This window comes from Tachyglossus aculeatus, chromosome 5 (assembly GCF_015852505.1).
Source record: "Tachyglossus aculeatus isolate mTacAcu1 chromosome 5, mTacAcu1.pri, whole genome shotgun sequence".
Classification (NCBI taxonomy): Eukaryota; Metazoa; Chordata; class Mammalia; order Monotremata; family Tachyglossidae; genus Tachyglossus; species Tachyglossus aculeatus.
In genome coordinates this window covers 81,905,204-81,932,190 of record NC_052070.1, presented here as the reverse complement: position 1 = coordinate 81,932,190, position 26,987 = coordinate 81,905,204, and the positions used below count along the sequence as shown (strand labels likewise).

Here is a 26,987-nt window from a genome sequence, read left to right as displayed (position 1 = left end):
TTTCTTCAGCCAGACATTCATGTGGTGTGGTTAATCAGAAAACTATTGAACTGAAAACCCCTGACACTTTGGGTTTTTTTACTGCAAGAAAATTTTGGTTGCAGTGTATTAGGCAACCCAGGGCAGCAGCACCATTTATCCAGCTAATCAGAACATCCGCACGGGAACAATCAATCAGTGGTCTTTATCGAATTATTATTATTATTATTATTATTACTGTGTGCCGAGCACTGTACGCTTGAGAGGGTGTAATAGAGTAAGTAGATCAATCCCTGCCCTCAAGGAGTTTAGAATCTAGACGCTTTGGGAAAAATACCCAAGGTTAGCATCCTTTTATTGCCATCATTGTGGACAGAATCTTGGGCCAGATGGGCCACTGCTGAAACTGACTCAACCTAAAGCTTTTCAACTCTTCCCTGTGAAATGTTGCCAACTTGTACTTTCAAAGCGCTTAGTACAGTGCTCTGCACACAATAAGCGCTTAATAAATGCGATTGAATGAATGAATGTGTGGAATTAAACCAAAGCGTACTAGCCTCAAATCTCCAAATGTAGCCGATTAAAGATCCACTATCCTTAATGTCATTACAATTCAGGTGGTTTACGTGAACATTTTTCAAATTGCCTTTTAGATCTGCCTTGTGTAGACAAAAAGTCAAAGTGCGGCAGCCTCGAGGTGTTGGTGCCACTGTAAAGGGAAACGGGGCCCGCCTGGATTCTCAGGCGTGCCTGGAGGGCTCCCTCAGGTTGCGGTGAGGTGGGGAACGGGGCCGAAAGATGGAAAGTTTAAAGTTCTCTCTGACCAATGTGGTCCAGTCGAGCTTGTGTCGGTGACACAGTCCTTTCAGCTTTAGCTCAGTGCTTAAATATTTGATTTGCTCCGTACAGATCTGGACCAACTCCAGTGTTTCGTCCTGGAAAATTAAAGATACTTTAGGCCCTTGTAGACCTGGATAATGTATGGACAGATCTTCTGCCAGTAGGACCTGTCCAGCACATTCCAGTGTTTTCATAGTTGCCAGCCAGGTGTGTTGAGAGGCATCCGTTACTGGTGTGATACAATCTCTCGTCAGCCCTGCTTTGGGAGAGAGGTTCACAGGAATAGCTGAACTCTGGATTGCGCTCATTTCTCTGATGTTTTCCATTTCAGCTGATGGTTCATTACCACCCAGTGCCCGGGGCTGATGAATGGGGCTCAACCCCTACTGAACAGGGTCGGCCTAGAACTGTGAAGAGAGGGGTCGAGAACATCTCCGTTGACATCCCTCCTGGTACGTTGAGTAACTCTCTCTTTCATTTTTTTCCCCATGCCTGCCGAAGAGTAGGATTGGTTTCTGGATACTATCACGTGTCTGTTCCTCAGTAGTAGCCTTTTTGGTAAGAGCTCACGTGTCCTTGTTACTTCAATTAGGGGATTTAAAGGTAGCCGTGAGTTACGCTTTATTCAGAGCAAAGACTAGCTTATGCTTTGCCCGCTGAAGATGTCGGTCCTTGCTGCCTTCTTTTCTGAAAGGGACCGAAGTATATTCAGGTAGCACTGATTAATTGTTTGGGGAAGAGGAACAGGAGAGCTAAATAGTACAAAAGGCCTTATTCCCACTTGGAAAAATGTTACCGCCTGCAGATCTGACTGAGTGATTTTTTTCTCGTGAATCCTTTTTTGGAGGCCTGGAGCAATGAAAAACTATTCGGTGTTTTTGTTTGGCCTTGACTAATATCCACTGCTACCTATCTTGGTCTGTCGAACCTATCTTTGTAATGAGTGTAAAGTTCCTTTCGCTTCGTGGCATGGCAGAGGACTATAGCCTCTTGGACCGTGTCTTACTGATAGGCTGATTCTGATGAGGATTTGAATCTAAAGCTACCAATTAATCAATCAGTAGCATGTATTGAACGCTTCTGGGTGCACAGCATGGTACTACGTACTGTTAGTGTTTGAATGTCAGTGTGTGCCAGGTGCTTGGGAAGTATAGAATAAAGAAGTGACCGGATCCTTGCCCAGAAGGACTTTACAAGGATTTGGGAGGATACAGTCGAGGTAAAAGACAACTCTCGATCCTTAAGGAGCTGACTGTCTCATTCATTCAGTCATATTTACTGAGCGTTTAATGTTTGCAGAGCACTGTACTAAGCGCTTGGGAAGTACAAGTCTTCAGACCGGCACAAACCTATTTCAAGATAGGAAAAAGAAACTGGAATGAAAGATTAGCAGGGCTTAAATTGTACTTTGTACAATTGTACTTTAAATTGTAAATTGTACTCTCTCTTAAATTGTAGAATACATCCAGTTTTCCTATAATAAAAGGGTTGTGTTCTTGCAGAAGCACTTGTCAAGGAAAAATGCTTAGCTTGCCTGCTTAATAGACTCTCCTAATATTTTGTTGTGCTATATCTAGACAGCATCAAGTTGTTGGAAGAACATTCCCTAATTCTGCTGTCATATTGTAGCCAAAATGTGTCGAACAGAGTGAGTGGTAAAGTGTTACAGGAGGCTGTGAGTGGCTAAGTACTAAGGTGATAGGCGAATATGAGCTGGGGAGAACAATCCATGAATTAATTGCATTTACTCTGTGCAGAGCACTGTACTCAGCTCTTGGGGAGCAGAGTATAATAGAGTTGGTAGACATGTTCCCTGCCCTCAAGAGGCTTACAGTCTAGAGGGGGAGACAGACATTAAAATAAATTACAGATACGTACATAAGTGCGGTGGGTTTGAGGGTGGGGTAAATATAGGGTACAAATACAAGTGCAAGGGTAACACGGAAGGGAGAGGGAGTAGGGGAAATGAGGGCTTAGTCGGGGGGTTGTCCTCTTTGAGGAGATGTGGTTTTAATACCACTTTGAAGGTGGGGAAGGCGATCGTCTGTCGGGTATGAAAAAGGGGAGGGAGTTCCGGACGTGTGGTCAAGGGTTGGGGCAAGATAGATGAGATGGAGGTACAGCGAGTAGGGGGGTGTCAGAGGAACAAAGTGAGCATGCTGTGCTCTAGAAGGACAGCAGTGAGGGAAGCTAGGACAGGGCAGGGAAATCGGATGAACAGGTGAAGGTCCACAGGCTTAAATCGCAGACAAAGCCGTACTGTAGTTAGGCATTTACATAAACTTTTGTTTAGCGGAGAGTCCTTTACAGTCAATTTTATTTGTTCTTTCATTCATTCATTCAATCGTATTGAGCGCTTACTGTGTGCAGAGCACTGTACTAAGCGCTTGGGAAGTACAAGTCGGCAACAGGTAGAGACGGTCCCTACCCAACAACGGGCTCACAGCTTAGAAGGGGGAGGCAGACAGCGAAACAAAGCAGGGAGACAGGTGTCAATACCAGCAGAATAAATAGAATTATAGCTATATCCACATCATTAATAAAATAGTGATGAATACACCATTCATTCATTCAATCATATTGAGCGCTGACCGTGTGCAGAGCACTGTACTAAGCGCTTGGGAAGTATAAGTTGGCAACATGTAGAGACGGTCCCTACCCAACAACGGGCTCACAGCTTAGAAGGGGGAGGCAGACAGCAAAACAAAACAAGTAGACAGGTGTCAATACCAGCAGAATAAATAGAATTATGTTCTTGTACTTTCTTCTTGCCCAAATAACCTGAATTGACCGCCCCCTAAAATGGGAGAAAGTTACCCAGGTAGCCAAATCACATGAATTATTTTGCCTCTTTCTGTCGTTCATAGGCGAGCCGCTGCAAATAGATCATCTGGTTTTCGTAGTTCATGGAATTGGACCAGCTTGCGACCTTCGGTTCCGAAGCATCGTGCAGTGTGGTAGGCTTGAAGAGTTTATGACATTTGCCCTCCCAGACGGTAACCGCTTCAGTGGCTCTGTTAAACACTGGCCCTTGGCAGTAGTCATAGCCAAATGAGGAATAGGATTTGGCCCAAGCTTAGAAAACAAATGCTGCTGAATTGCTAAGGCCGTGGCCTCTCTTTAGTATTACGGGATGCAGGATCAAATCACCGTAAGGGATGAAATTATCACTGTGCAAGTGCTGGACAGGAGTTTACGCTTTTCCCAAGAAGAACAGCGGCAAACTAGACTTAGAAGTTCCCCCAGTAACGATAGTGATTTTGGAGGACTCACCGGGGGCAAAAGTGCACTGTATTAAGTGCTTTGGAAATATAAAACAAGTGACACACTCCTTGCTCACAAGGAGCTCACACTCTAATGGCGGAGCTAGCAGATTTAATAAACTTGCCTCTTCAGAGTATTGTAATTACTCACTGGTTCATTTACTTAGTGGTAGATTCTTCCTTTGAGGCTACACCTGTACTCTCTATTAATAATAATGACGATGGCATTTGTTAAGCGCTTACTATGTGCAAAGCACTGTTCTAAGAGCCGGGGAGGATGCGAGGTGATCAGGTTGTCCCACGTGGGGCTCACGGTCTTAATCCCCATTTTACAGATGAGATAACTCAGGCACAGAGAAGTTAAGTGACTTGCCCAAGGTCACACAGCTGACAGCTGGCGGAGCCGGGATTTGAACCCATGACCATGACTAGACTGTAAGCTTGTTGTGGATAGGGAATGTGTCCGTTACATTGTTATATTGAACTCTCTCAAGCGCTTAGTACAGTGCTCTGCACACAGTAAGTGCTCAATAGAAGATCGACTTGACTGACTATTCTAAACTTTTGAGCAGCAGGAACCTAAACTAGGACCTTTTTTCTCAAAGGTTAGAATTTATGCAAATACTGTGTTCTTTGCCAGGTAAAAAAAAAAAAAAAAGTGTGGAAAACACGATCGATTGCTTTCTAGGTCAGCAAATGGGTCAGACAGATGGAGTTGAACCACTTGTAATTAAATAAGTTGCATGCATACTGAGGGAAGATAGCCCATTCTCTGTTGCAGTTATTGATGTGGAGTCAAACTATCTCTTTCAGTTAATGATTTTCGTGGCGTTTCCTTGAGTATGATACAGGCGCACTTCAAGAAAGCCCAAGAATTGCAACAGATTGGGCGGGTAGAGTTTCTTCCTGTGAACTGGCATAGCCCTTTGCATTCCACTGGCGTGGATATGTAAGTAAAACTTTAACTTTTGAAGTTAACGCATTCTCAATAAAGCCTTTACATGTGGCCTACTTCTTATCGTGAAGTGCCTGGGGACATGGCTGATGTATGAGTAAAAATGCTGAATTTTATTTGAAAGCTTTCAGTTGTATAGCTGTTTGCCCTAACATGAAATTTTAGGGGTTTCAGTTATCTATTTTTTTATTATTAGTAGTAATATGTGGTGTATAGTATATAATACATAATATGTAGTAATAGGAAAGAGTACACAGGTAGGAATTAGATCTGGACTTTGTTCCTCGAGGGGCTCCTTTCGTAGGCATCACAGAGATAGGAAGCAGAGAGGTCAGCAAGCAGGCTGATGCAGTTGTTGTGGTGTGATATGTTCATGTGTGTGTCAGTGTAGTAGCAGTTCGGATGGAAAGGAAAGGGTGGATTTTAGCTATAGTATGAAGGTAGACCAACAGGATTCGGTGACAGATGGAATAGGTGGGTTGAACAAGAGAGATGAGTCAAGGCTAATGATGATGTTCTAAGCCAGCGCTTAGAACAGTGCTTTGCACATAGTAAGCGCTTAACAAATGCCATCATTATTATTATTATTATTATTATTATTATTATTGTGGCATTTATTAAGCGCTTACTATGTGCAAAGCACTGTTCTAAGCGATGGGGAGGTTACAAGGTGATCAGGTTGTCCCTCGGGGGGCTCACAGTCTTCATCCCCATTTTACAGATGAGGGAACTGAGGCCCAGAGGAGTGAAGTGACTTGCCCAAAGTCACCCAGCTGACAATTGGCAGAGCTGGGATTTGAACCCATGACCTCTGCCTCCAAAGCCCGGGCTCTTTCCACTGCTTCTCTGAGGCTAATCCCTAGGTTATAGTCTTGTGAGATGGGGAGGATGGTGATGTTGACTCAAGTGCTGGGGAAACAAAGGGGAGGATAGAGTTTGGGTGGGAAGATGCGCTTAGAACAGTGCTTTGCACATAGTAAGTGCTTAATAAATGCTATCATTATATCATGAGGCGTTCTGTTATGGACATAGTTTGAGGTGTCTGTGGGACATTCTAGTAGAGATGTCTTGAAGGCAGGAGGAATCTCACCACCAACCCCTTGGTCTAGTACAGTGCTCTGCACACAGTAAGCACTCAATAAATACGATTGAATGAATGAGTGAATGTCCTCCTCCCTCTAACCTGGAACTCCCTTCCCCTTCATATCCAAAAGACTACCACTCTTCCCACCTTCAAAGCCTTACTGAAATCACATCTCCTCCAAGAAGCCTTCCCCAGCCAAGCCCTCATTTCCCCTCTCCCTCTTCATTCTGTGTCGCCTATGCACTTAGATCTGTATCCTTTACGCACTTCATATTCACCCCAGCCCCAGAGCGTATCCATAATTTATTCTAAGGTCTGTCTCCCCCTGTAGACTGTAAGCTCCTGGAGGGCAGGAAATGTCTACCAACACAGTATTGTACTCTCCCAAGTGCTCTGCACACAGTAAGCGCTCAATGTATACAGTTGTTTGGATGATTGACTATGCAGCTTCAGGTTCCCATTATCAAACCCACTAACTATGAGCCCGTTTTTGTGTAGGGGCCGTCTCTATATTTTGCCAACTTGTACTTCCCAAGCGCTTAGTACAGTGCTCTGCACACAGTAAGCGCTCAATAAATACGATTGAATGAATGATTGATTATGCAGCTTCAGGTTCCCATTATCAAACCCACTATGAGGCCGTTTTTGCGTAGGGGCCGCCTCTATATTTTGCCAACTTGTACTTCCCAAGCGCTTAGTACAGTGCTCTGCACACAGTAAGCGCTCAATGAATACGACTGAATGAATGAATGAAAAGTGGGCCAATTCTTCTTCTTTCTCTTTTTGTCTTTATCCAAATGAATTCTGTTTAACTTGGAGAAAAGATAAACTCTTCCACAGATAAAAATAAAGCAACTAAATCCAGCCCTAAAAGCTGCCATGACATAAGCATTGTTCTCCTAAAAATGGGCAGCTTTTCAGGCAAGTCTTCTGGGGAACATAAACAGTGCTATTCCAAGTCAGCACATCTAGCTACCAGCTTGTGCTCAGAGATAGCTGACAATAACAGTGTTGGGTGTGATTAAAAATAGGAAGCGGTGCGGTGTTCCTTGTGACAGGGTAGTGGAGAAGATGGTTTACCCCTTGTGCACTGAAGCAGTGTGGCCTAATGGGTAGAGCACGGGGCCTTGAGTCAGAAGGTTATGAGTTTTAATTCCTGCTCCGCCGCTTGGCTGCTGTGTGACCTCAGGTGAGTCACTTCACTTCTCTGTGCCTCGGCTACCTCATCTGTAAAATGGGGATTGAGACTGTGAGGCCCCACATGACGGGGACTGGGTCCAACCCGATTGGCTCATATCCACCCCGGTGCTCAGGGCAGTGCCTGGCACATGGTAAGTGTTTTACAATTCCCATAATTATTATTTATTATTGTGCCACGCCTGTATCTGCATTATGTTTCTGCTTCTGTTGGAAGGATAACTTTGCCTCTTCGTAATGTGAGGCTGAGGCAGGATCTCCCCCCGCCCCTCAAGTGAATTGGGACTCTGGGAACAAAGTCATTAACTTTGGGGGCAGAGTGGATTCCTGGAGCTGGATGGGGCCTGGAGTGGAGACAGCGTGTGACAAGCAGTGTGGCTCAGTGGAAAGAGCACGGGCTTTGGAGTCAGAAGTCGTGGGTTCAAATTCCAGCTCCTCCACTTGTCAGCTGTGTGACTTTGGGCTAGTCACTTCACTTCTCTGGGCCTCATCTGTAAAATGAGCCCCCCGTGGGACAACCTCATCACCTTGTAACCTGGACAGTGCTTTGCACAAAGTAAGTGCTTAATAAATGCCATCATTATTATTATTATTATTATTAAGCAAGATGGCAGCTCTATCTTTTTCCCCATGTTGTAAGGCAGCGGATGCTTAGTGGCTCCTCTCCCCCCTGGCCTGGCCGGGCAGCCTGGTGTGGGTTCAACCAGCCCGTTGGATGAGGCTGTTTCTGCCAGTCAATCAATCAGTGGTATTTATTGATTATTCTGTGCAGAGCACTGTACTAACCAAGCACTTTGAGAAAATTCAGACAGTAGAGTTGGTACGCAACCCTGCCCACAACGAACTTATAGTCCAGAGGGGGAGGCAGATATTAAAATAAATTACAGATAGGGGACTTGGCAGAGTATAGGGATATGCACATTAAGGGCTGTGGGGCTGAGGGTGGGGTGAATATCAACTGCTTAAGAAGTGCGGATGTGAATGCATAGGCATAGCAGAGGGGAGGGTGGGGAGGAGAAATAAGAGCTCTGTCAAGGAAGGCCTGTTGGAGTACATAGGATTTGAGGAGGGCTTTGAAGGTGGGGAGGGTGGTGGTCTGTCATCCATTTATTCAATCGTATTTATTGAGCGCTTACTATGTGCAGAACACTGTACTAAGTGCTTGGGAAGTACAAGTTGGCAACATAGAGAGATGGCCCCTCCCCAACAATGGTCTCACGGTCCCAAGTCAGAGGAAGGACATGGGCAAGGGGTCTGTGGTGAGAAAGATGAGACTGAGATGAGTAAGTTGGTATTAGAGAAGCAGAGGGTGCGGGTTGGGTTGTAGGAGATCAGTGTGAGGTAGTAGAGGGAAGGTTGATGGAGTGCCTTAAAGCCGATGGGAAGGTGTTTGATGTGGAGGTGGATGGGTAGCCACTGGAGGTTTTTGAAGATAATGGACAAAAAATTTTTATCGGAAAAGTGATCCGGGCAGCAGAGCGAAGTGTGGATCGGAGACAGGAGAGATAGGTGGCGGGGAGGTCAGCAAGGAGCCTGATGTAGGAGTCAAGGCAGGGTCTGATAAGTGCTTGGATCAGCCTGGTAGCAATTTGGATGGAGAGGAAAGACCAGATTATAGAGATGTTGTGAAGATAGAACTGAGCGCATGTTCTGACAGATTGAATGCCTGGGTTGACTGAGAGAGATGAGTCAAGGATAATGCCAAGATTATGGGCTTGTGAGTCAGGGAGAATGGTGATGGTGTCTAAAGTAACGGCTAAGCGTGGGAGAGGACAGGATTTGAACATGTTAAGTTTGCGGAGTCCACGGAGGATTTAGGTAGGGATACTCTGAAAGCAGGAGAAAATGCGAGACTGCAGAGAAAGGGAGAGGTCAGGGCTGGAGAGAGTGATTTGGAAATGATCCGTGTAGACGTGTTGAAGCCGTGGGAGCGAATGAGATCCCGAAGGGAGTGGGTTTAGGTGGAGAATTGATGGGAATCCAACACTGAGCCTTGAGGGACCCACACAGTTAGAGGGCGGGAGGCAGAGGGGGAGCCAGCAAGAGAGACTGAGAATGAGTCGCCAGAGAGATAGGTGGAGAAACAGGAGAGGACAGTGTCAGTGAAGCCTGGATAATGTTTCCAGGAGGAGGGGATGAGCCAAGTGTCAAAAGCAGTGGAGAGATGGAGGGGGATTAGGGTGGAGTTGAGGCCACTGGATTCATCAAGAAGGAGCTCATTGGTGATCCTAGAGAGGGTCATTTCTGTGGGGTGAAAGGGGCAGAAGCCAGGTGCCTTGGAGTTGAGGAGAAGTGGAGGCAACAGGAGTCAATAACTTGCTCGAGAAGTTTGGAGAGAACTAGTAGGTGGGAGATGAGTTGATATCTGAAGGGTACCATGGTGTCAAGGGAGGTGTTTTTTAGGGTAGGGGTTACGGACGCATGTTTGAAAGCAGAGGTTAAGAAGCCATTGGAAAGATTGCGGTCAGGGAGGGAAGAAGGAAGCAGGTAAATGTTTTGATAAGGTGTGAAGGGATGGGGTCGGAGGCGCAGTTGGAGGGGGTCGATTTTGAGAGGAGACAGAAGATGAACTCTTGAGATACTGGTGAGAGGGATGGGGGAGTCGAAGCAGGAGGAGGGAGGGACTGGAGTGAAGCAGGGGAGGTTATAGGGAGATGTTGACTGTTGGTTTCATTTTATGTTGGTGTCATTTTATGGGTGAAGTAGGTGGCAAGGTCATTTAGGGGCAAAGTAGAGGGTAGGAGGATAGGGGTTTGAAACGGCCGTTGAGGGTAATGGATGTGGGGATCAAATGAGATTGGAGTGGTATTGGCGCTGGCTGGAGGAGAGAGAAGATTAAAGCAGGTGAGGATGAAATTGAAGTTAGCCTGTTGTGTGGATTTCTGCCAGTAGCACTTTGCAGCTCAAGCACAAGAGCAGAAGCGTAATTTGGAGGTGATCCGGTCTTGCAGGTTAGTGATTCAAGATTGATGTGGGGTGAGGGAATTGAGTTCAGTTGAGAGGGCAGAGTTGAGCGCGTGGATTTGTGGGTCAAGAGAAGGTAGTAAGTATTTGAGTAAGGAGACCAAGTAGGACAAGATGGCTTTGGAAAATTGGAGGTCAAAAGGTCTGTCACATCTAACAGGTTACAAGATTGGGGAGGAAACTCCGTAGGATCAGTCAGTCAGTCAGTTGTATTTATTGAGCGCTTACTGAATGCAGAGCACTGTACTAAACATTTGGGAGAGTACAATATAACAGAGTTCATTCAATTGTATTTATTGAGCACTTTGTGCACTGTCTGGCGGGGGACAGGTGTTAAAATAAATTACGGTTGTGTACGTAAGTGCTGCGGAGCTGAAAAATTGGGGGATAGAAGAGGCTGGCATTGGTTTCTCTAAATTCCTTGTGAGCTCCAGGGCGGCTTTCAGTGTCCCCTCGGGAGGGCATTGCCCCTCCATCCTTTGCCCCTGGAAGCCGTGCTCCCTGGACCTCACAACTCTCAAAGCCGTGCCCCAAGGCTGCCTTGGCACAGAACGAAAAGTTGGCCCCTCTAGTTTGTAGGTTGCTTTTTACAAGAAAACACTGCCTTCTGAGTCCTTCATTGGCAGTTCTGAAAGGGTTCCCGTTACTTTGAAAGTTCCTGTCTTAATGGACTAGTGACTACGGTTCTTCATCTGGCAGACCCGAAGGTCTTTCTGCTTTTTGCCATCCTGACTCTCGGCCTGCCTGTGCTTGCAGAAGCTCCATTCCCATTCCCCTCTCCGTTCTAGAGGTTTGGACCACTTTCTGCTTTGAGGGTGGAAATCGGGTTTACTTCAGAGACAGGAAAGTATTTTATTTGTGAGCGATGGGAAGTGCCATGTTTCTCTGAGACACTTGTAAAAAAAAAAATAAAAAAGCGCCATTGAAATTACTGCCTGTTTTGTAGTGTGAGTCCCCTCAAAGCCTCTCTCCTGTTTTCAGAGATCTCCAGCGAATCACCCTGCCCAGCATCAATCGCCTCCGGCATTTTACTAATGACACCATCCTGGATGTCTTCTTCTATAATAGCCCCACTTACTGTCAGACCATTGTGGACACCGTTGCTTCGGAAATGAACAGGATATACACGCTCTTCCTGCAGAGGAACCCTGGTTTCAAAGGGGGTGTATCCATTGCTGGTCATAGTCTAGGTGAGGTACGGGGCCTGCTCCAACAGAGATGGCTGTTGGGCTGTCAACCCTTCATCTCAGTTGTTGGGTCAGGATGACGTGACACCCGTCCACATGTTTTTGTTTTGTCTGTCTGTCTCCCCCTTCTAGACTGTGAGCCCGTTGCTGGGTAGGGACCGTCTCTATGTGTTGCCAATGACTTCCCAAGCGCTTAGTACAGTGCTCTGCACACAGTAAGTGCTCAATAAATATGATCGAATGAATGAATGAGTGAATATAAGTTCTCTGGGCCAGTGCTTTCGGAATGAGTTTTGTCCAACTTACGGGGGACGAGAGTCTGTTTTCCTTTTCGTCTGATCCGTAGGGCCTGTCGCGTTTTCAAATGAGAGGTTCCTCAGTCGATGCGGTGTTAAAGCAGGAATTTTTTTTCCCCCTTTTTGCTTGCAGGGTCTCTTATATTGTTCGATCTCCTAACGAACCAGAAGGATCCTCCGGTGTCTAACGACAGCAGTAAGGTAAATTCTTTAGTGCTGAATTGGTCTCTCGGCCAAGTTAACGAACATAGCTCGCTGGAATTAGCTCAGCCGATTTTCAAGCTCAGATCAGTTGAATTCTATAAAATTGAGGTGAAGCTTGTTTAAATTCTTTGGTGCTGAATTAGTCTCTCGGCCAAGTTAAACATAGCTCGCTGGAATTAGCTCAGCAGATTTTCAAGCTCAGATCGGTTGAATTCTATAAAATTGAGGTGAAGCTTGTTTAAATTCTTTGATGCTGAATTTGTCTCTCGGCCAAGTTAACAAACATAGCTAGCTGGAATTAACTCGGTAGATTTTTCAAGCTCAGATCAGCTGAACCCTATAAAATTGAGGTTAAGCTTGTCTAAATTCTTTGGTGCTGAATTTGTCTCTCGGCCAAGTTAACGAACATAGCTAGCTGGAATTAACTCAGCCGATTTTCAAGCTCAGATCAGTTGAATTCTATAAAATTGAGGTGAAGCTTGTTTAAATTCTTTGGTGCTGAATTTGTCTCTCGGCCAAGTTAACAAACATAGCTCGCTGGAATTAACTCAGCAGATTTTCAAGCTCAGATCAGTTGAATTCTATAAAATTTGAGGTTAAGCTTGTTTAAATGCTTTGGTGCTGAATTGGTCTCTCGGCCAAGTTAACAAACATAGCTAGCTGGAATTAACTCGGTAGATTTTTCAAGCTCAGATCAGTTGAATTCTATAAAATTGAGGTGAAGCTTGTTTAAATTCTTTGGTGCTGAATTTGTCTCTCGGCCAAGTTAACAAACATAGCTAGCTGGAATTAACTCGGTAGATTTTTCAAGCTCAGATCAGCTGAATTCTATAAAATTGAGGTTAAGCTTGTTTAAATTTTAGCAGACATGGATGTCAGATTGACTGCCCTTTCTTGGCAGAATACTTTATATAAAATAATGCAGAATTCAGAAATTATTTATCTGATCGTCATTCATTCAGTCGTATTTATTGAGCACTGACTGGGTGCAAAAGTACTGTACTAAGTCCTGTACAGTGTGGAAATTTCTAAAGATTAGCATGGCATCGATGCTGTGAATTTAGTCGTGAGAGAAAATCCACCTTATTTCTGTAACATGAATTTCATTTTAGGGTTCTCTCAATGTTATTTTGGATCAAGGAGATGCCCTCACTCTGGAGGAAGACTTGAAGAAACTGCAGCTCTCTGAATTCTGCAGTATCTTTGAGAAGGAGAAAGTGGACAAGGAAGCTCTGGTAAAATCTGACTGCTTGTGGAGTTGTTGGGGGCATTTCCTCAGTGTGTCACTTTTTTTTTTTCTTTTCTTCTAATTCCTTGGTCCTACTGCTTTCTATCCCCCAATCAGTGGTATTTATTGAGCATTTACTCTGTGCAGACCACTGTACTAAGCACTTTGTAGAGTACAATAATAGAGGTAGATGGTGCAGTCAGTTAATACTATGTAAGAAAATAGAATAAAACAGCCCTTAGAAATACTACAGTAGTAATATCTTCTCTCATGGATCTTTCATTTATGTCGCATATGTCCTCTTCGTCATTAGCAGTAGCCACAGCACTAAGCAAAAACCCCTCAGGAGATAATTCTCCCAAAAGAGAACTTAACAGTGAAAGCAAAGGCCGTAAGTAAAAAATACAGGATTTATATTATGGACAAGTTTAGCATTTTGTGGCTTAATCTAAGAAGTTTTTTGAATTTACTTAAAGACCTGCTGTCTAAATTTTTCTCTTGCATTTAAAGAAGGCCTAAAATGAATACATCAGGATATTTTCCGTCTTTCCTCCCAAAAGGTTTTTACACTTGTTTGCTTAATAAAGGTGCTGTGACTGAAATAGTAACCTTTGAAAATATGTAAAATCCCTTATTTTATGGGATCCCATGGTCAGTTTATGCCTTAACACAGTAGTTGACTTCTTGAGAAAACCCGTGTAATGCAAAAACTGTTAACCATTGATTCAGTGGGAATTAGTAGGTGAGTGGATAGATGATTCTAAAATACCTTCATAACTGACTTTTGGGATCCAGACCTCTATTTGTTGCGTCCACCAGTCAGTCAGTCAGTCAGTCGTGTTTATTGAGCACTTACTGTGGGCAGAGCACTATACTAAGCACTTGGGAGAGTACAGCAGAACAATATAACAGACACATTCCCTGCCATAGTGAGCTTGCAGTCTAGAGGAGAAGACAGACATTAATATAAATAAATAAATTACAGATATGTACATAAGTGCAGTGGGGCTGGGAGCAGGGATGAATAAAGGGAGCAAGTCAGGGCGAGGCGGAAAGGGGTTAGAAGGAAAAGAGGGCTTAGTCACGGAAGGCCTCTTGGAGGTGCTTTCCACCTTTGCCCCTTATGGTTATTTTACTTCATTGATTGCTGCTGTAAAGTTGCAAATACACAGAGCTCTGAATGGTACAGTTCAGTAAGGCTGAGCAGAAACTGGGAAGTGTTAACAGCCAAGTGCACAAATCATTTCTTCCCAGGCCAAATCTACTTGTGTCAACTTGTGGATTGGATTATGCCCCGAATGGAGTTCAGTTGTGGATTTTCCCATCATGTAAAATTAAAACTGTGTAACGAGAACTCACGTATAACAGGACTGGCTGTCCTCGTTTCTTGTGGTAACAGTCAGGTCCTTTATTTTTGTGCTTATTTTTTACATCATGAGCACACTCATTCTGCTCTTTGTCCTTCTTCCAAACGGGGTTAAACAGCCAAACAGTGAACCACACAAGACGCAGTGTTTTTCCTCCACAAAATAATGTTCACATTGTTTTGTATTATTGCAGTACATGCTTCTGAGAAGCTTCTTTCCGATCTTTTTCGAAACAATTAATCTTGCTACTTTTTGTAATTTTGAAATGAAATTGCATCACTAGGGAACCTGGGCAGTGGAATATAGAATACTAGTAAGTCCTTGCAACATCTCCTGTTCATCCCACAGGACAGAAGAGTTATTATCGCGAGTATTTTTCCCCCGGAAATAAAAAGCTTGTATGAATTTTCTCATCTAGGCTTTATGCACGGACCAGGATCTTCAGGAAATGGGAATCCCCTTAGGTCCAAGAAAGAAGATCTTAAACTATATTGGGAGTAGAGGTAATGCCCAGGTATGAGTCTTATCTTGCCAAGTGATCCTTTCTCCTGATTGTTGTTTTTGCCTTCCTGATCGTTATGCTTTGTGGAGGTTAGGCCGAACTGGTTTTCTAGCTGTTGTCTCTGTCCTTAGAAATTCTCGCTTTTGCCTTAGTCCAGCGCCATCATAATGAGAGCTCCCAAAGTCCCCACGGTAAAATCTTCCTGGTTCTGAGAGTCCTTCATTTTTGGCCTGTACAGTGAGGACCCTTTTTTTTAATAGTATTTTTTTTTTTATGGTGAGCACTGGGGTAGATACAAGTTAATCTGGTTGGACGCAGTCCATGTCCCATGCGGGGCTCACAGTCTTAGTCCCCATTTTACAGTTGAGGTAACTGAGGCACAGAGAAGTTGTCAATCATTTGTATTTCTTGAGTGCTTCTTATGTGTAGAGCGCAGTTTGAAGCACTTGGGAGGGTACAACACAGCAGAATTAGCAGACATGTTCCCTGCCCATAACAAGCTTATAGTCTAGAGGGAACTCAGCAGTCAAGTGGTGGAGCTGGTATTAGAACCCAGGCCCTTCATTATTATTATTATTATTCCAGACCACTGCTCTATCCATTAGGCCACACTGCTTCTCTACCAGTAAGTGTCTTCTATCTGTCAGCAGCTGCTTTTCCTCTCTCTGCTCCTCAGCTCAGCTCCGCTTCACTCAGCTGTGTTCTCAGACTGTGTTGGTTTCTTATTTCAGTTCCCACCTCATAGGTTTCCCTGCACCCACTCCCTCCCAATCATGGATAGCAGTTGAGTATTCCTCAGTAACTGTTCATCACATCAAGTGCTTTTGTGCTGTACACAGCACCAGCTGCTCCCCCAGTTGTCATTCCCATGATGTACCAGTTTGTGAATCCACCGCACTCCACTAAGCATCTGCCTTATCACATCTCCTCAGACTTTATTCTCTTCCTGGCGGCATTAGCCGCCATTTCACCACAGCCTCTTTCCGGCCCCAGTGCCTCAAAATTTCAAAGCAAATGATCAAATCTTTCATCATCAGTGGTATTTATTGAGCACTTACTGTGCGCAGAGCACTATACTATGCATTTGGGAGAGTACAATGCAGCAGAGTTGGTAGACACGTTCCTTGCCCACACAAGTTTACCTTTTGACGGATTCCCTTGCTTGTTTCTGCGATTGTACGGCAGCCGTAAAGGCCTCCAGAGTTTATTCCTGAGGTTGTTCTTTATTCTGTTTCTCAGAGTGCTAAACTGAGCCAGCAATCGGCTCCACGGGAAGGCCAGGTAGATGGGGAGAGTTTACTTACACACCAAACGGAATCACGGTCCGGATATAACGAGTATCCGGATGTTGGCATTGGGCAGGTAACAAATTAAGTTTCTTAACCACTTTCTGGTTGACTTGGATAGTTTGTAGACCAAAGCATAATTTAATAATAATAATTGCGGTAAGCGCTGTTAGGCGCTTTACTGTGTGCCACACACTGTACTAAGCCCTGGGGTGGATCCAAGCAGATGGGGTTGGACACAGTCCCTGTCCCACCTGGGGCTCCCACTTCCAATCCCCATTTTACAGATGAGGTAACCGAGGCCCAGAGAAGGGACAGAGCTGGGATTAGAACCCGTGACCTTCTGAGTCCCGGGCCCGTGCTCTATCCACTACCCTCCGCAGCTTGTGACTATAGTAGTAGTATTTATTAAGCGCTTGCTGTAGGCAGAGCACTGAACTATGTGCTGGGAGAAGGTTCACAGATGGGGATTAAGCATGATCCCTTTCCCTTATGGAGCTCGCAATCTAAATGGGACACTCTTTTCCCATACTCTCAGGTCTCTGTGAAATATCCCCGGCTTGCATACAAACCAGACATCTTCTTTGCCTTTGGATCTCCTATCGGCATGTTCCTTACTGTCCGAGGGCTGAAAAGGATTGATCCCACGTACAGGCTCCCAACTTGTAAAGGTTTCTTCAATATTTATCATCCCGTAAGTATGACTTTTACGGTTCCGATAGTTGACCAGTTGTGGGTTGCTTTCTGTCCTTTTTATATTTAGGGTTATTTCCCCCCTTACGTTATTACCCAGCACTGAGTCTGGGGAGTGCTTCTGTTTGCCCTCTACAGTCCCTTCCTTTAGCAAATTTGCAGTAGCTTCTCCCTCATTTGCTCAAAGTATAGGGGTTATTTTGCCTTTTGTGTGTGTGCGCATGCTAGAAATAAGTGTTTCTATGTTATTTTTCTATGTAGTTTGACCCTGTGGCATATAGGATTGAGCCCATGGTGGTCCCAGGGGTGGAATTTGAGCCTATGTTGATCCCCCATCATAAAGGCAGGAAACGGATGCATTTAGGTAAGGCTGGGGGGGGGATCCTTAGTGAGAAAAAAAAAAAAAGGCAATTTCAGAATCGATGTAGAGTGCATGTTGATTTGCGTTTGGTTGTGCAGCAGCACTGTGCTTCCCACTCCCCACTTATTTCAGAGTTGAGAGAAGGCCTGTCTCGGATGAGCATGGATCTCAAGAACAACCTGCTGGGCTCTTTGCGGATGGCCTGGAAGTCTTTCACCAGAGCCCCCTACCCAGCCCTGCCAGGCCCAGAAGCTGCCACCACGGAGGAAGCGGACTCGGAGCCCCCAGCAAGCCCGGAGAAGTCTAGCGGTCAGTGGGGTGGTGCCAATTGATTTCTGCCTCGTTAGCTGGGGGAAGAAGGGATGCTCTGCCGGGAGGCCAGTTTTCCGGAGTCATATGCCTTTCATGGCTGTTTGTGGATCTGGCTGAACTTTAGTTGTGACAGCCTCTGCCTCCCTATCTTGCCCTTAGAGCATGCAGAAGGAGTGAGGCTAGTGAGACTCCAAACTATAGTGCATCAGGCCTGAGGACATTCCGCCTGGGGAGGTTGCAGGGGAGGAAGAGAGCTCGTTCTGTAAACTTCTTGCCTTTTCCAATCAATCAGCCATTGATTGAGCACTTAGTGCAGAGCACTGTACTAAGCGCTTGGGAGAGTATAATACAACAATATACAGACACATTCCCTGCTTGCAACTAGCGTAGTCTAGAGAGATAGCGGTATTTGTTAAGCACTTACTATGGGCCAAGCACTGTAGTAAGTGCTGGGGTGGATACATGCAAATTGCCCTGGACACGGTCCCTGTCCCACTTGGGACTCACAGTCAATCCCCATTTTACAGATGAGGTACCTGAGGCACAGAGAAGGTAAGTGACTCACCCAAGGTCACACAGCAGACAAATGGCAGAGCCGGGATTAGAACCCAGGTCCTTCTGACTCTCCAGGCCCGTGCTCTATCCACTAAGCCACGCTGCTTCCTCCATGCAATTGGGAGCATACAGTTTAACAGAGTTGGTAGACACTTTCTATGCCACAATGAGCCAGTCTTGCCTTTTCGCTCAAAATTGGCGTTTCTGAACCCATTGGGCATTTTTCTTAGTGTTCATTTGCCTAATTGTAATCACAATTAGGCTGAGTCTGGGACAAGCCAGGTATGGTTCCCACTTCGGGCTGCTCCTCCTCCTGGGATCTGCCTGGGATGCACACCCTCTCCCCTGCACATTCTGAGATAATGAGGCTCACTGGGGGGGAGATTTGCAGTTAACGGAGGACAAGAAGGGACCGACCCAAACCAGAGAAAATGGAGGAGTCAGAGGGAGGAATTTGGAGGTGATATGCCTCTTGCTCCAGGAGGAGCAGGGCAGGAATCAAAGTTTGGAGTCACCTGTGGGAAGCTGAGGGCTTAAGATGTTGTTTTCCAGACGTTAAAGCAGAGGAGCCCTCCTTGGAGGTGAAGGAAGAAGTTGCACCTATCAACGTGGGCATGCTGAATGGGGGCCGGCGCATTGACTACGTCCTGCAGGAAAAACCCATCGAAAGTTTTAATGAATATTTATTTGCATTACAGAGCCATCTCTGCTACTGGTAAGAGTGCCTTTTTTTTTTTTTTTTAATCCCCTGGAGTTAGATTTATTCCCTACAGCACAATGTTCTCTGAGGGAAGCTAAGCCTCTGGGTGCTAAAACTGCTTTAAAAGGGTTCAGTCACTACTGAAGCTGAGTTCCCCAAGTGTTTTACAATCCGTACTGTTTATTGAATGCCTACTACCTGCAGGGCATTGTACTAAGATCAAGTTTGAGAGCTAGGAGACACAATCGCTGACCTCAAAAAGCCTGTTATTTTATATAGCTAGGCCCGAGGCTGAGATTGTTTCTCTCACAACAACCCGGAGCTATGGCATGCACTAATGGCTGGTGTACTCCAAGACCTGTGTCTCCCTCCCCACGTGCAGGCCAGTACCACAGTGCCTTAGGTCTGTTCTGTTCCCCACCCCATCCCCGGCTTCTGGGTAGTTTTCCTCCCCTCAAACACCAATATTTTTTTTTTTAAACTAGCGATGACAGGCTCAAGCCAGCATCGCTGACAGATGGTGGTCAGGGAAGTGTCAACTGGACCTTCTGAGGGCCAGGTCCTGGCTGCCCCCTCCCCTGCCCTACGTGGTGGGGGAGTTGACTTGGTTTAACCTTTCTTTCAGTGCTCTCTCTGTCTGGCTCCAACTTTTTCCTCCCTATCTGCGTAGGCCAGGCTCACTGGTGGTCCCAGCACCTCTCCCCCAGGGCTACACAAGTTCCCTGCGTAGCGACAACCTCCCCGTGCTTCCCTCCCTCCCCTTACTTACTGCACAAGTTCTGAGAGGAGAATCCGGCAGAGGAGCTGGCGGGTCCGGAGCTGTTCTCAGTAGTCGAGGGTAGGAGTGAGCAGGGGCGTTGGCTCTGTTCCACCCAATAATCACAGCAACTGTGGGACTTAAGGCCTTGGTTAGAAACAAGATAGTTTGGACCCAGGCCAGGGACTGGAGCGGCCCAAGCAGGGCTCTTTTGGGGCGGATGCTGTGATCACCGGGCGGGCCTGACTGAATACAGTGGGGCCGGGGCGCATCCAAGCATCCAAACCAGCTGGCTCCCCGACTACTGCGCTGGCACCCGGGGCCGCTGTTCTACCCTCAGGACATCACTGCTTTCCCCCCCCAACCCAAAAAGCAGGTTGCATGAAGCGGGGTGCGGGAGTTCAGGGTACAGTGGGGGTTAGAACAATTTCTAGGATTGAGGAATGGGGGTGCTTACGAGTCATTTTACTTACCTCCAGGGCCGGTTCTGGAATGGAACTAATGAATTACTTTTATGCCTGTGGGCAAACGTGCCACGTTTTCGAGGCATCTAACCCACTGCATCATGAACACAAACTCCAGGCTCTGCAAATGTTAATAATATTCTGGTTATTTAGGCCATATTTCACGTGATTCAGGATCACTGGGCAACATTTTTTGTGTGTCATGGGTGTTGACCAGTAGCCAAAAACTGGCAAGGGAAGAGAGATTTAGACCTTAATGGCTTCCCTTGAACAGGAAGGTTTCCTTTCATCTTTTAGACTGTGAGCCACTGTTGGGTAGGGACTGTCTCTATATGTTGCCAACTTGTACTTCCCAAGCGCTTTGTGCAGTGCTCTGCACACAGTAAGCGCTCAATAAATACGATTATTGATGATGATGATTTTATTTGCAAAGATCAAAATCAAAGCAAAATGGTCATCAATAACAAGCCCAAAGGAGTATTTTCCTCCTCATCTCCTTAGTTCTACTTGTTTTCACAGGGAGTCTGAAGATACAGTGCTGCTGGTTCTCAAAGAAATCTACCAAACCCAAGGAATCGCCCTCGATCAGCCGTCTCAGTGAAAAAGACTGACCCTTCGACCCATGTGGCTGCATAAAGTGAGCTCCCAGCTGTCTGCTGTTTAGGGAGGGCAGTTTGCCCCGATGTCCTATTAAGATTACATAAGAGCCTCCAGAGCCCTTAGCAGGGAAGCTATTGGTAAGCAGGCCTTCTGCTTCCTGTCCCTAGGATTTAGGCTATTGATCACTTTTCGATTCCCAGTGTGAAGACCCAGGTTAATGCACTGCTCATTCCACTGCTAACGTACTGCTCATCACTCTCTGCAATATCTTCCGTATTTCCCAAGATAGAAGGGTGACATTTTGTTGACAGATTTTGGGGTGGACTCTCCTTCCCTTCAGGTCTGGCTGAGGAAAACATCTAAGGAAGTTTGCTTTTCAAAAAAAAGTAGAATTAGGCACTTCAGTTATCTGCTAGAACAGAGACTACCCACCTCTGTAAACGGCTGCCTCGTTAGCTGTTTTTCAAATTACCAAAAACTCGGTCTCCATTGGGCCTCGGATTTCGAGCACAGGTCACGCAGCCGGGGAATTGCGATGAGGTTGGTGATGTCTGGGAGAAAAAGCTCCCTCTCTCAGCCTCAGGTTTGTGCCAGCACGATCTGGATAAGAAAAGGGTGGGCTGAATCTCTCTCCTCCAGTGAGGAAAACAACGGAGTAATGGAAATAAGTGAACTTGACGATGCTGGATGTGCAAAAGTGCTAATTACCGGAATGGTTTCTATTTGAACAGATCATTTAAGGCACACTAAAGGAAATACGGTGAGTTTCCATATTCTAGAGAAGGGTTTCCACAGGATTTGCCAACCTTATTTTCAAAATCTGTGTTCCAACAGAGCCATCATTTGGTGCCCGCTTCCTTAGAACCCATTTTCAGCTCACCTCTAGCCAAGGGAAAAGTATGTGGTGGTTATTCACCTCATGAGCAGAAAAATTCAAGCACTTTATTCAATGGAGGTTGGATAAGCTAGGGAATGGAAGGGATAGGAGTTTAATGGTGGAATGGAAAGGGGTAATTAGGAGCTTTTCTAAGTTTCTCTGCATCTAGTAAGCTCTAAATAAATGCAATTACTGCTATTACTACTGTTGGAGGAAGAAGAGAGCAGTATACAAGGACAGGCCATTGCACCTCACCCCATGAGCTCAGTCAGTTGATTGGCTCTGCATTCACCATCTAAAGAAAGCTAGGCCAGCATTCCCCTGTTCAAAGTTCTATTTTAGGTGTTGATTAGAAAAGAGGAAGAGCAGTATTTATGTGAATTCCCTCCACCCCCACCCAGCCCCCAAATCCCGCAGGTTGGAGCACCTGCTAGAGACCCAATCCACTGAAGGGATGTTTATTAGTGACGGTTAGTTCTGGTGCTTTGGGGAGAGTAATACCTGTCTTTGTAGGAACCGGTCTCCGTGCCGTAATCCACTTCACCAAGAAGCCACTAAGGAGCTGTTAGAAGATAAAGATTTGATTATGAGTGGTCTAGGCTGAGACTCAAGCTAGTTGTAAACCTGCAAACCCCAGTTTGTTGACAGTAGTATACATTGGCACAGAGTGACCTCTTTTCTCCTCTCTTCCCTAGGTGTACCCTCCCCGCCCCCACCCAAGAATCTTTCCGTGGAAAATCCCTTGCTGCTGCTGCTGCTTTCTCCTCACCTGTGTTCGTCCCACACGTTGCCTGCCATCTCCTCTCCACCAGGGACTTTCCAAGACACATTTCCTCTCTGGTCAAAGGAGTGTGCTTTGGAGGGAGCAGAGGGGAGATTCACCGTTTTCCCCCCCAACCAGTGCAAGCATCTCTGATTACCACTGACCAAGGCGTCTTTCTGGTGGAATCTAGATCAATTCTAAAATCACTCTTTCCTCCCACTTTATCACCAGTGTACTGGTTGTCTACCGGTAAAAGCCCGTCCTAGGTTTTATCGGTATTGAGTGGGATCTAATTTTTCCTTTGAAAGGAGCCTGTGACTCATGATTTAGGTGCAATAAGAACCTGTGGTCTAGCAAATCCAAGAGGAGGATGCGCTAGGGAATACAAAATGGCCTTTGTCCTTGAGTTACTGTGCACAGGGGACTTGAGGGTTCGGTTGAGCCGGCGGTCTTTCGGCAAGCGGTTATTCATCAAATTTTGGTGTGCACAGTGGACTTGAGAATCTTCACTGTAGCTTAAAGATTAGAGTCTCGATTCCTTTCAGGTGGGAGCGGCCGTTAGTGTTAGGAACCACCACCGTGATTGAACTTTGCCTTGCATAGCATCTCCTATTGTAGGGTTCTTCGATTAGAGACCTGGAGAGGAAAGGGCCAGTGATGGACAGAATATTACTAGACGCATTCAGGAAAAGGTGCCAAGGGTTCTCTGGCCTGACCCATCCCACTGCCCCTTCTACTCAGCTCTAGACGATTGCTTTGGCGCGATAGTTTCCTGTAATGTTCCCCCCACACCTTTGAATTGGGTCACGTTGCAAAAACTGACTTCCTGTTTTCCAGAAGATATGCATGCTCCCGTTGGACTGTGTCTTGTTTATCAGGCTAATACCCTAACAACCTCACTAGGCGAGCCGTGAGGATCAAACAAAACTTTTCTCTCTGCCAAACCCCTTCGAGTCATGCTGTTGTGATACCGATTGCCAGATCCAACCACTTGGTTACCTTGTTTTATTTATAAACAGTGTTGCCTTCCCTCCTCCCGGCTTGCCCCGCAAGTGTCGTCAGGAAAGGTTCCGGGCTGAGCTTGTTGACTAGGCAACAGTTTTGCTTCTAAGGGCCAAGCGCTTAACCACCGCAGAACCACAGCGCTGGTTGAGCTTGATGTAACCAGGAACACAGGAAAGAGGAGATTACGACCCTGTTGGAAAGGACCACAGCAAAGCCCACTGATAGAAAAGGGAGGAGAGGACTCCCTGGCTGTTCAGCTGGGGGATGAAAAGGGTTATAATAATGGCTGCGGCTCACTGGTCCTCTTTGGGCGTCCGCCTAGGATTCTTCTGCCTTTTGTCTCTGGTAGGGCCTAGTGAGTAAACAGAAATAGAGGTGGGCTTTAAAAAGTAATACATTTCAATTGCCTTACCACCCTAAGCCACAGCTTGGTACTTTTTCATCTGGGTCACTGCAAGGGCAGAAGCACAAGAGCGGGTTATAGCCTGTGTCCTGACACGTCGTGAATGAACAAAGAGAGCCGAGCACAATGGGGCGGAGCGGAGCCTGCCTAACTAATGCGACCGAGGGAGTCAGAAGATTGCAGCCACCGGCTTCTGTTTTAGATGACGTAATGCGCGATTTCAGTTTGAAAAGGGCAGGGGTGGAGGTCCGAAGAAGCACCGAGTTACAGAACGAGCTTAGAGGAGCTACAGCGTGAGGAGGTAACGGTTTAAGAGCCGAACCAAATGGGAGGCGATACGAAACCTCTGTAACCAAAGATGGATAGGAGCGATATGTCTGTGTCTGTAGCAGAAGGAGAGGGGGACGTGTGAAACAGTTTTAGCCAGTGTCCTACTCCTTGTGATGTATAAGCTGTAACATGCATTTATCTGTACAATGTACTAAGCCTTCCATTTCCAGCCCACTCTATTTTCCTCAATTGTATATTATTTGCACTATTTAAAATGCATCACATGCACTCTCTCGACCAAGCCTGAGAAGCTCATTTAGTCTATTTTGAAACTCCCCAGTGCGGTGACATTTGCATACTCCTTGCTACAGAACGAGTGAGTATTGTCCAGCTCATCAAAAGGGACTCTTTGCACAGAACGATTACTAGCTCTGACCAGCTTGTCAAATCTTTGCACTTTTGAAATGTTTGTTTTTTACATGTGAATTTATTTAAAATCTTTAGTACACCCTGAAATAAAAAAAAACCCTGCTCACCCAGTTGTCTGCTTTCCCTTGGCTGTCTACCTTCAAGTGGAAGCAGTATTCACAGAAACCGCGCACCCATCTGTGGGGCTAGGGCTAGGGGACCGAAATCATTGTGCTTCATAAAGAGATGCATCCCAGGAGACACAAAACTGCCCATGGTGAGAAGTCTGAAGAAATCCTATATCCAAATGAATTTTTAGTTGTGATGAAAAAAATGGGTAAACGCTCAAATGCCGAACATTGTAGAAAAGGAGGGCCCACTTGCCCCATTACAAGTGAGCAGGCCCTTCAGCCAAACTTAGAACAGTGCTTTGCACATAGTAAGTGCTTAATAAATGCCATTAAAAAAAAAACAAACCAAAAAAAAAAAAAAAAAAACAAACTAGCTCAAGTGTGCTTGTTCTTCCTATCCAACATCAGGCACGGGGGTCCTCCTCATCTCCCTCCCAGCCCACATCCATTCTCCCCTCAACTCTTCCACAGGGCCTCTGACCCTTCTCATCTTCTAAAAGCTCAGACCCACTATTTCCCACCTGCTGACCCCAGCTTCTAAAACTCCCTCTCTCGAGTCCTTTGCCTCCAAACAGGCCAAATCTAATGGAGTCTATTCCAATCCATATCCTCTCATTCTGTCTTTAAGGCTAGGGCCCACTCCCTTCTGGAAACCTTATCTAACCTCGGTTTGAAAGACATGCTCCCTCTGGTTTTCTTACCTTAAAAAACAATCACCCTGAGATATTTAAGTGCTTACTATGTGTCATGTACTGTTCTAAGCGCTGGGGTAGATACAAGCTAATTGAGTTGGACACACTGCCTGTCCCACATGGGGCTCACAGTGTTCATCATCATCATCATCAATCATTTATTGAGCGCTTACTGTGTACAGAGCACTGTACTAATCCTCCTTTTACAAATGAGGTAACTGGCACAGAGAAGTTAAGCGACGTACCCAAGGTCACCCAGCAGAAAAATGGTGGAGCCAGAATTGGAACCCAGGTCCTTCTGACTCCCAGGGCTGTCCTCTACCTCTCACTCCCTAACTGGGCGTCCTTCAAGATTCTACCTTGGCCCCTTCTCTCCTCAATCTGTGCTGGCTTCCTTAGGGAGCAGGGTGCTAGACCATTCACTCCCACTTTCAGCTAGCAGCTCTACATAGATGACCCCTCTCCATCTCCTCCACTGCCCCGACATTCTACCTCACTAGCCCTGGCCTTTCTACTCCAAAATTTTGAATTTCCTCCAACACACCTGTACCAGGATGCTCCACCTACATCTCAAGCTCAATATATCCAAAGCTGAACCTACCCACCTTCACTATTAAATCCTCTCCTCCACCTAACTCAGTTGACAACATCACCATCCAATCAATCCAATCAATCAACAATATTTGAGAACTTACTTTGTGCAGAGCATGGTACTTCATCCTTGAGAGGGTACATTGCAGTTGGTAGACAATCCCTGCCCTCAAGGATCTTACAACCTAGCAGGGGAGAAACAGTACAATAAATTACAGATAGGGGAACTCAATGGAGTATAAAGACATGCACATTAAGGGCTCTGGGGTAAGAAGCAAAAGTGTTTAGGGAGTAAGGACCCAAGTGCAAAGCCAACATAAAAGGGAGGGATAAAAAAGAGTAGAGAGAGAGGTTGGTCAGGGAGGAGTTATGATTTTCGTAGGGCTTTGAAAATGGCAGAGAGTGGTGGCCTGGAGGATAACGTGACCTTGTTACTGACTCCTCTTGAGCTCTTTCAACCCCCACGTTCAATCTGTCACTAAATCCTCCAGTGTTTTGCAGGATCTGGCTCCTTCTCTCCATCCAAACAGCCACCACAGTGGTCCAGGGGCACCACCTGTCATACCCCAGTTTGACTACTACCAACCACCACTTTGCTGGTTCCCTGCCACCAATTTCTTCTCTCTACAATCCAGATCATTTTCAAATTCATCATCTGTGCACACCTCAGCAACCTTCAGTGTTTACCCGCTTCTCTCCGAATCCTGCAGAAACTTCTGGCCTTTGGCTTCCGGGCCCACTCAGCTCTCTTCCTTCGCTATCCTCTCCCTTCTCCCGCTACAGCCCAGCTCAAGCCCTTTTCCCTCCTCTCAAGCGAACCTACTTACCATGTCTCATTCCTCTGCTCACAATTCCTAACCCCTAATGGAACTCTCTTTCGGTGAATTTCTAACCTTCCTTGTCTTAGATCCCCCACTACTGCCTGTTTAGGATTTTCTGTGCCACCTAACCAATGTAGTCCTCATTCTCCTGTACCACCTTTGTGTGTGTATTTCACACCCTTGCTCACTCACTAATTCATACATATACCACCCCTCTTTCATTTTCCTCCCA

At 45.9% G+C, this 26,987-nt stretch overlaps 1 protein-coding gene and 1 long non-coding RNA gene across 3 annotated transcripts in view; one reads left to right on the top strand and one right to left on the bottom strand.

Annotated features, from left to right (window-relative positions):
* The window catches only part of DDHD2 (DDHD domain containing 2), a 30,564-nt gene extending 6,155 nt beyond the window's left edge, over positions 1–24,409 (top strand). The window contains exons 6-19 of one of the 2 annotated variants that reach the window (XM_038746626.1): positions 1,151–1,271; positions 3,687–3,776; positions 4,896–5,031; positions 11,351–11,472; positions 11,899–11,966; positions 13,082–13,204; positions 14,983–15,078; positions 16,306–16,428; positions 16,891–17,046; positions 17,307–17,409; positions 17,539–17,715; positions 18,826–18,988; positions 20,714–20,831; positions 22,367–24,409. In XM_038746626.1, coding sequence (XP_038602554.1) covers positions 1,151–1,271; positions 3,687–3,776; positions 4,896–5,031; positions 11,351–11,472; positions 11,899–11,966; positions 13,082–13,204; positions 14,983–15,078; positions 16,306–16,428; positions 16,891–17,046; positions 17,307–17,409; positions 17,539–17,715; positions 18,826–18,988; positions 20,714–20,795 — 1,560 coding nt within the window. In that variant the 3' untranslated portion in view covers positions 20,796–20,831; positions 22,367–24,409. Of the gene's footprint in view, positions 1–1,150; positions 1,272–3,686; positions 3,777–4,895; positions 5,032–11,263; positions 11,473–11,898; positions 11,967–13,081; positions 13,205–14,982; positions 15,079–16,305; positions 16,429–16,890; positions 17,047–17,306; positions 17,410–17,538; positions 17,716–18,825; positions 18,989–20,713; positions 20,832–22,366 lie in introns of both variants that reach the window. The other variant, XM_038746625.1, reaches the window with a different exon arrangement.
* LOC119928402 lies at positions 20,817–22,366 on the bottom strand. Its single transcript, XR_005451076.1, has 3 exons — positions 22,173–22,366; positions 21,601–21,674; positions 20,817–21,394 (listed from the first exon to the last, which is right to left on the bottom strand). It is a non-coding gene; the product is annotated as an uncharacterized LOC119928402 (long non-coding RNA).
* Positions 24,410–26,987: the final 2,578 nt, after the last annotated feature.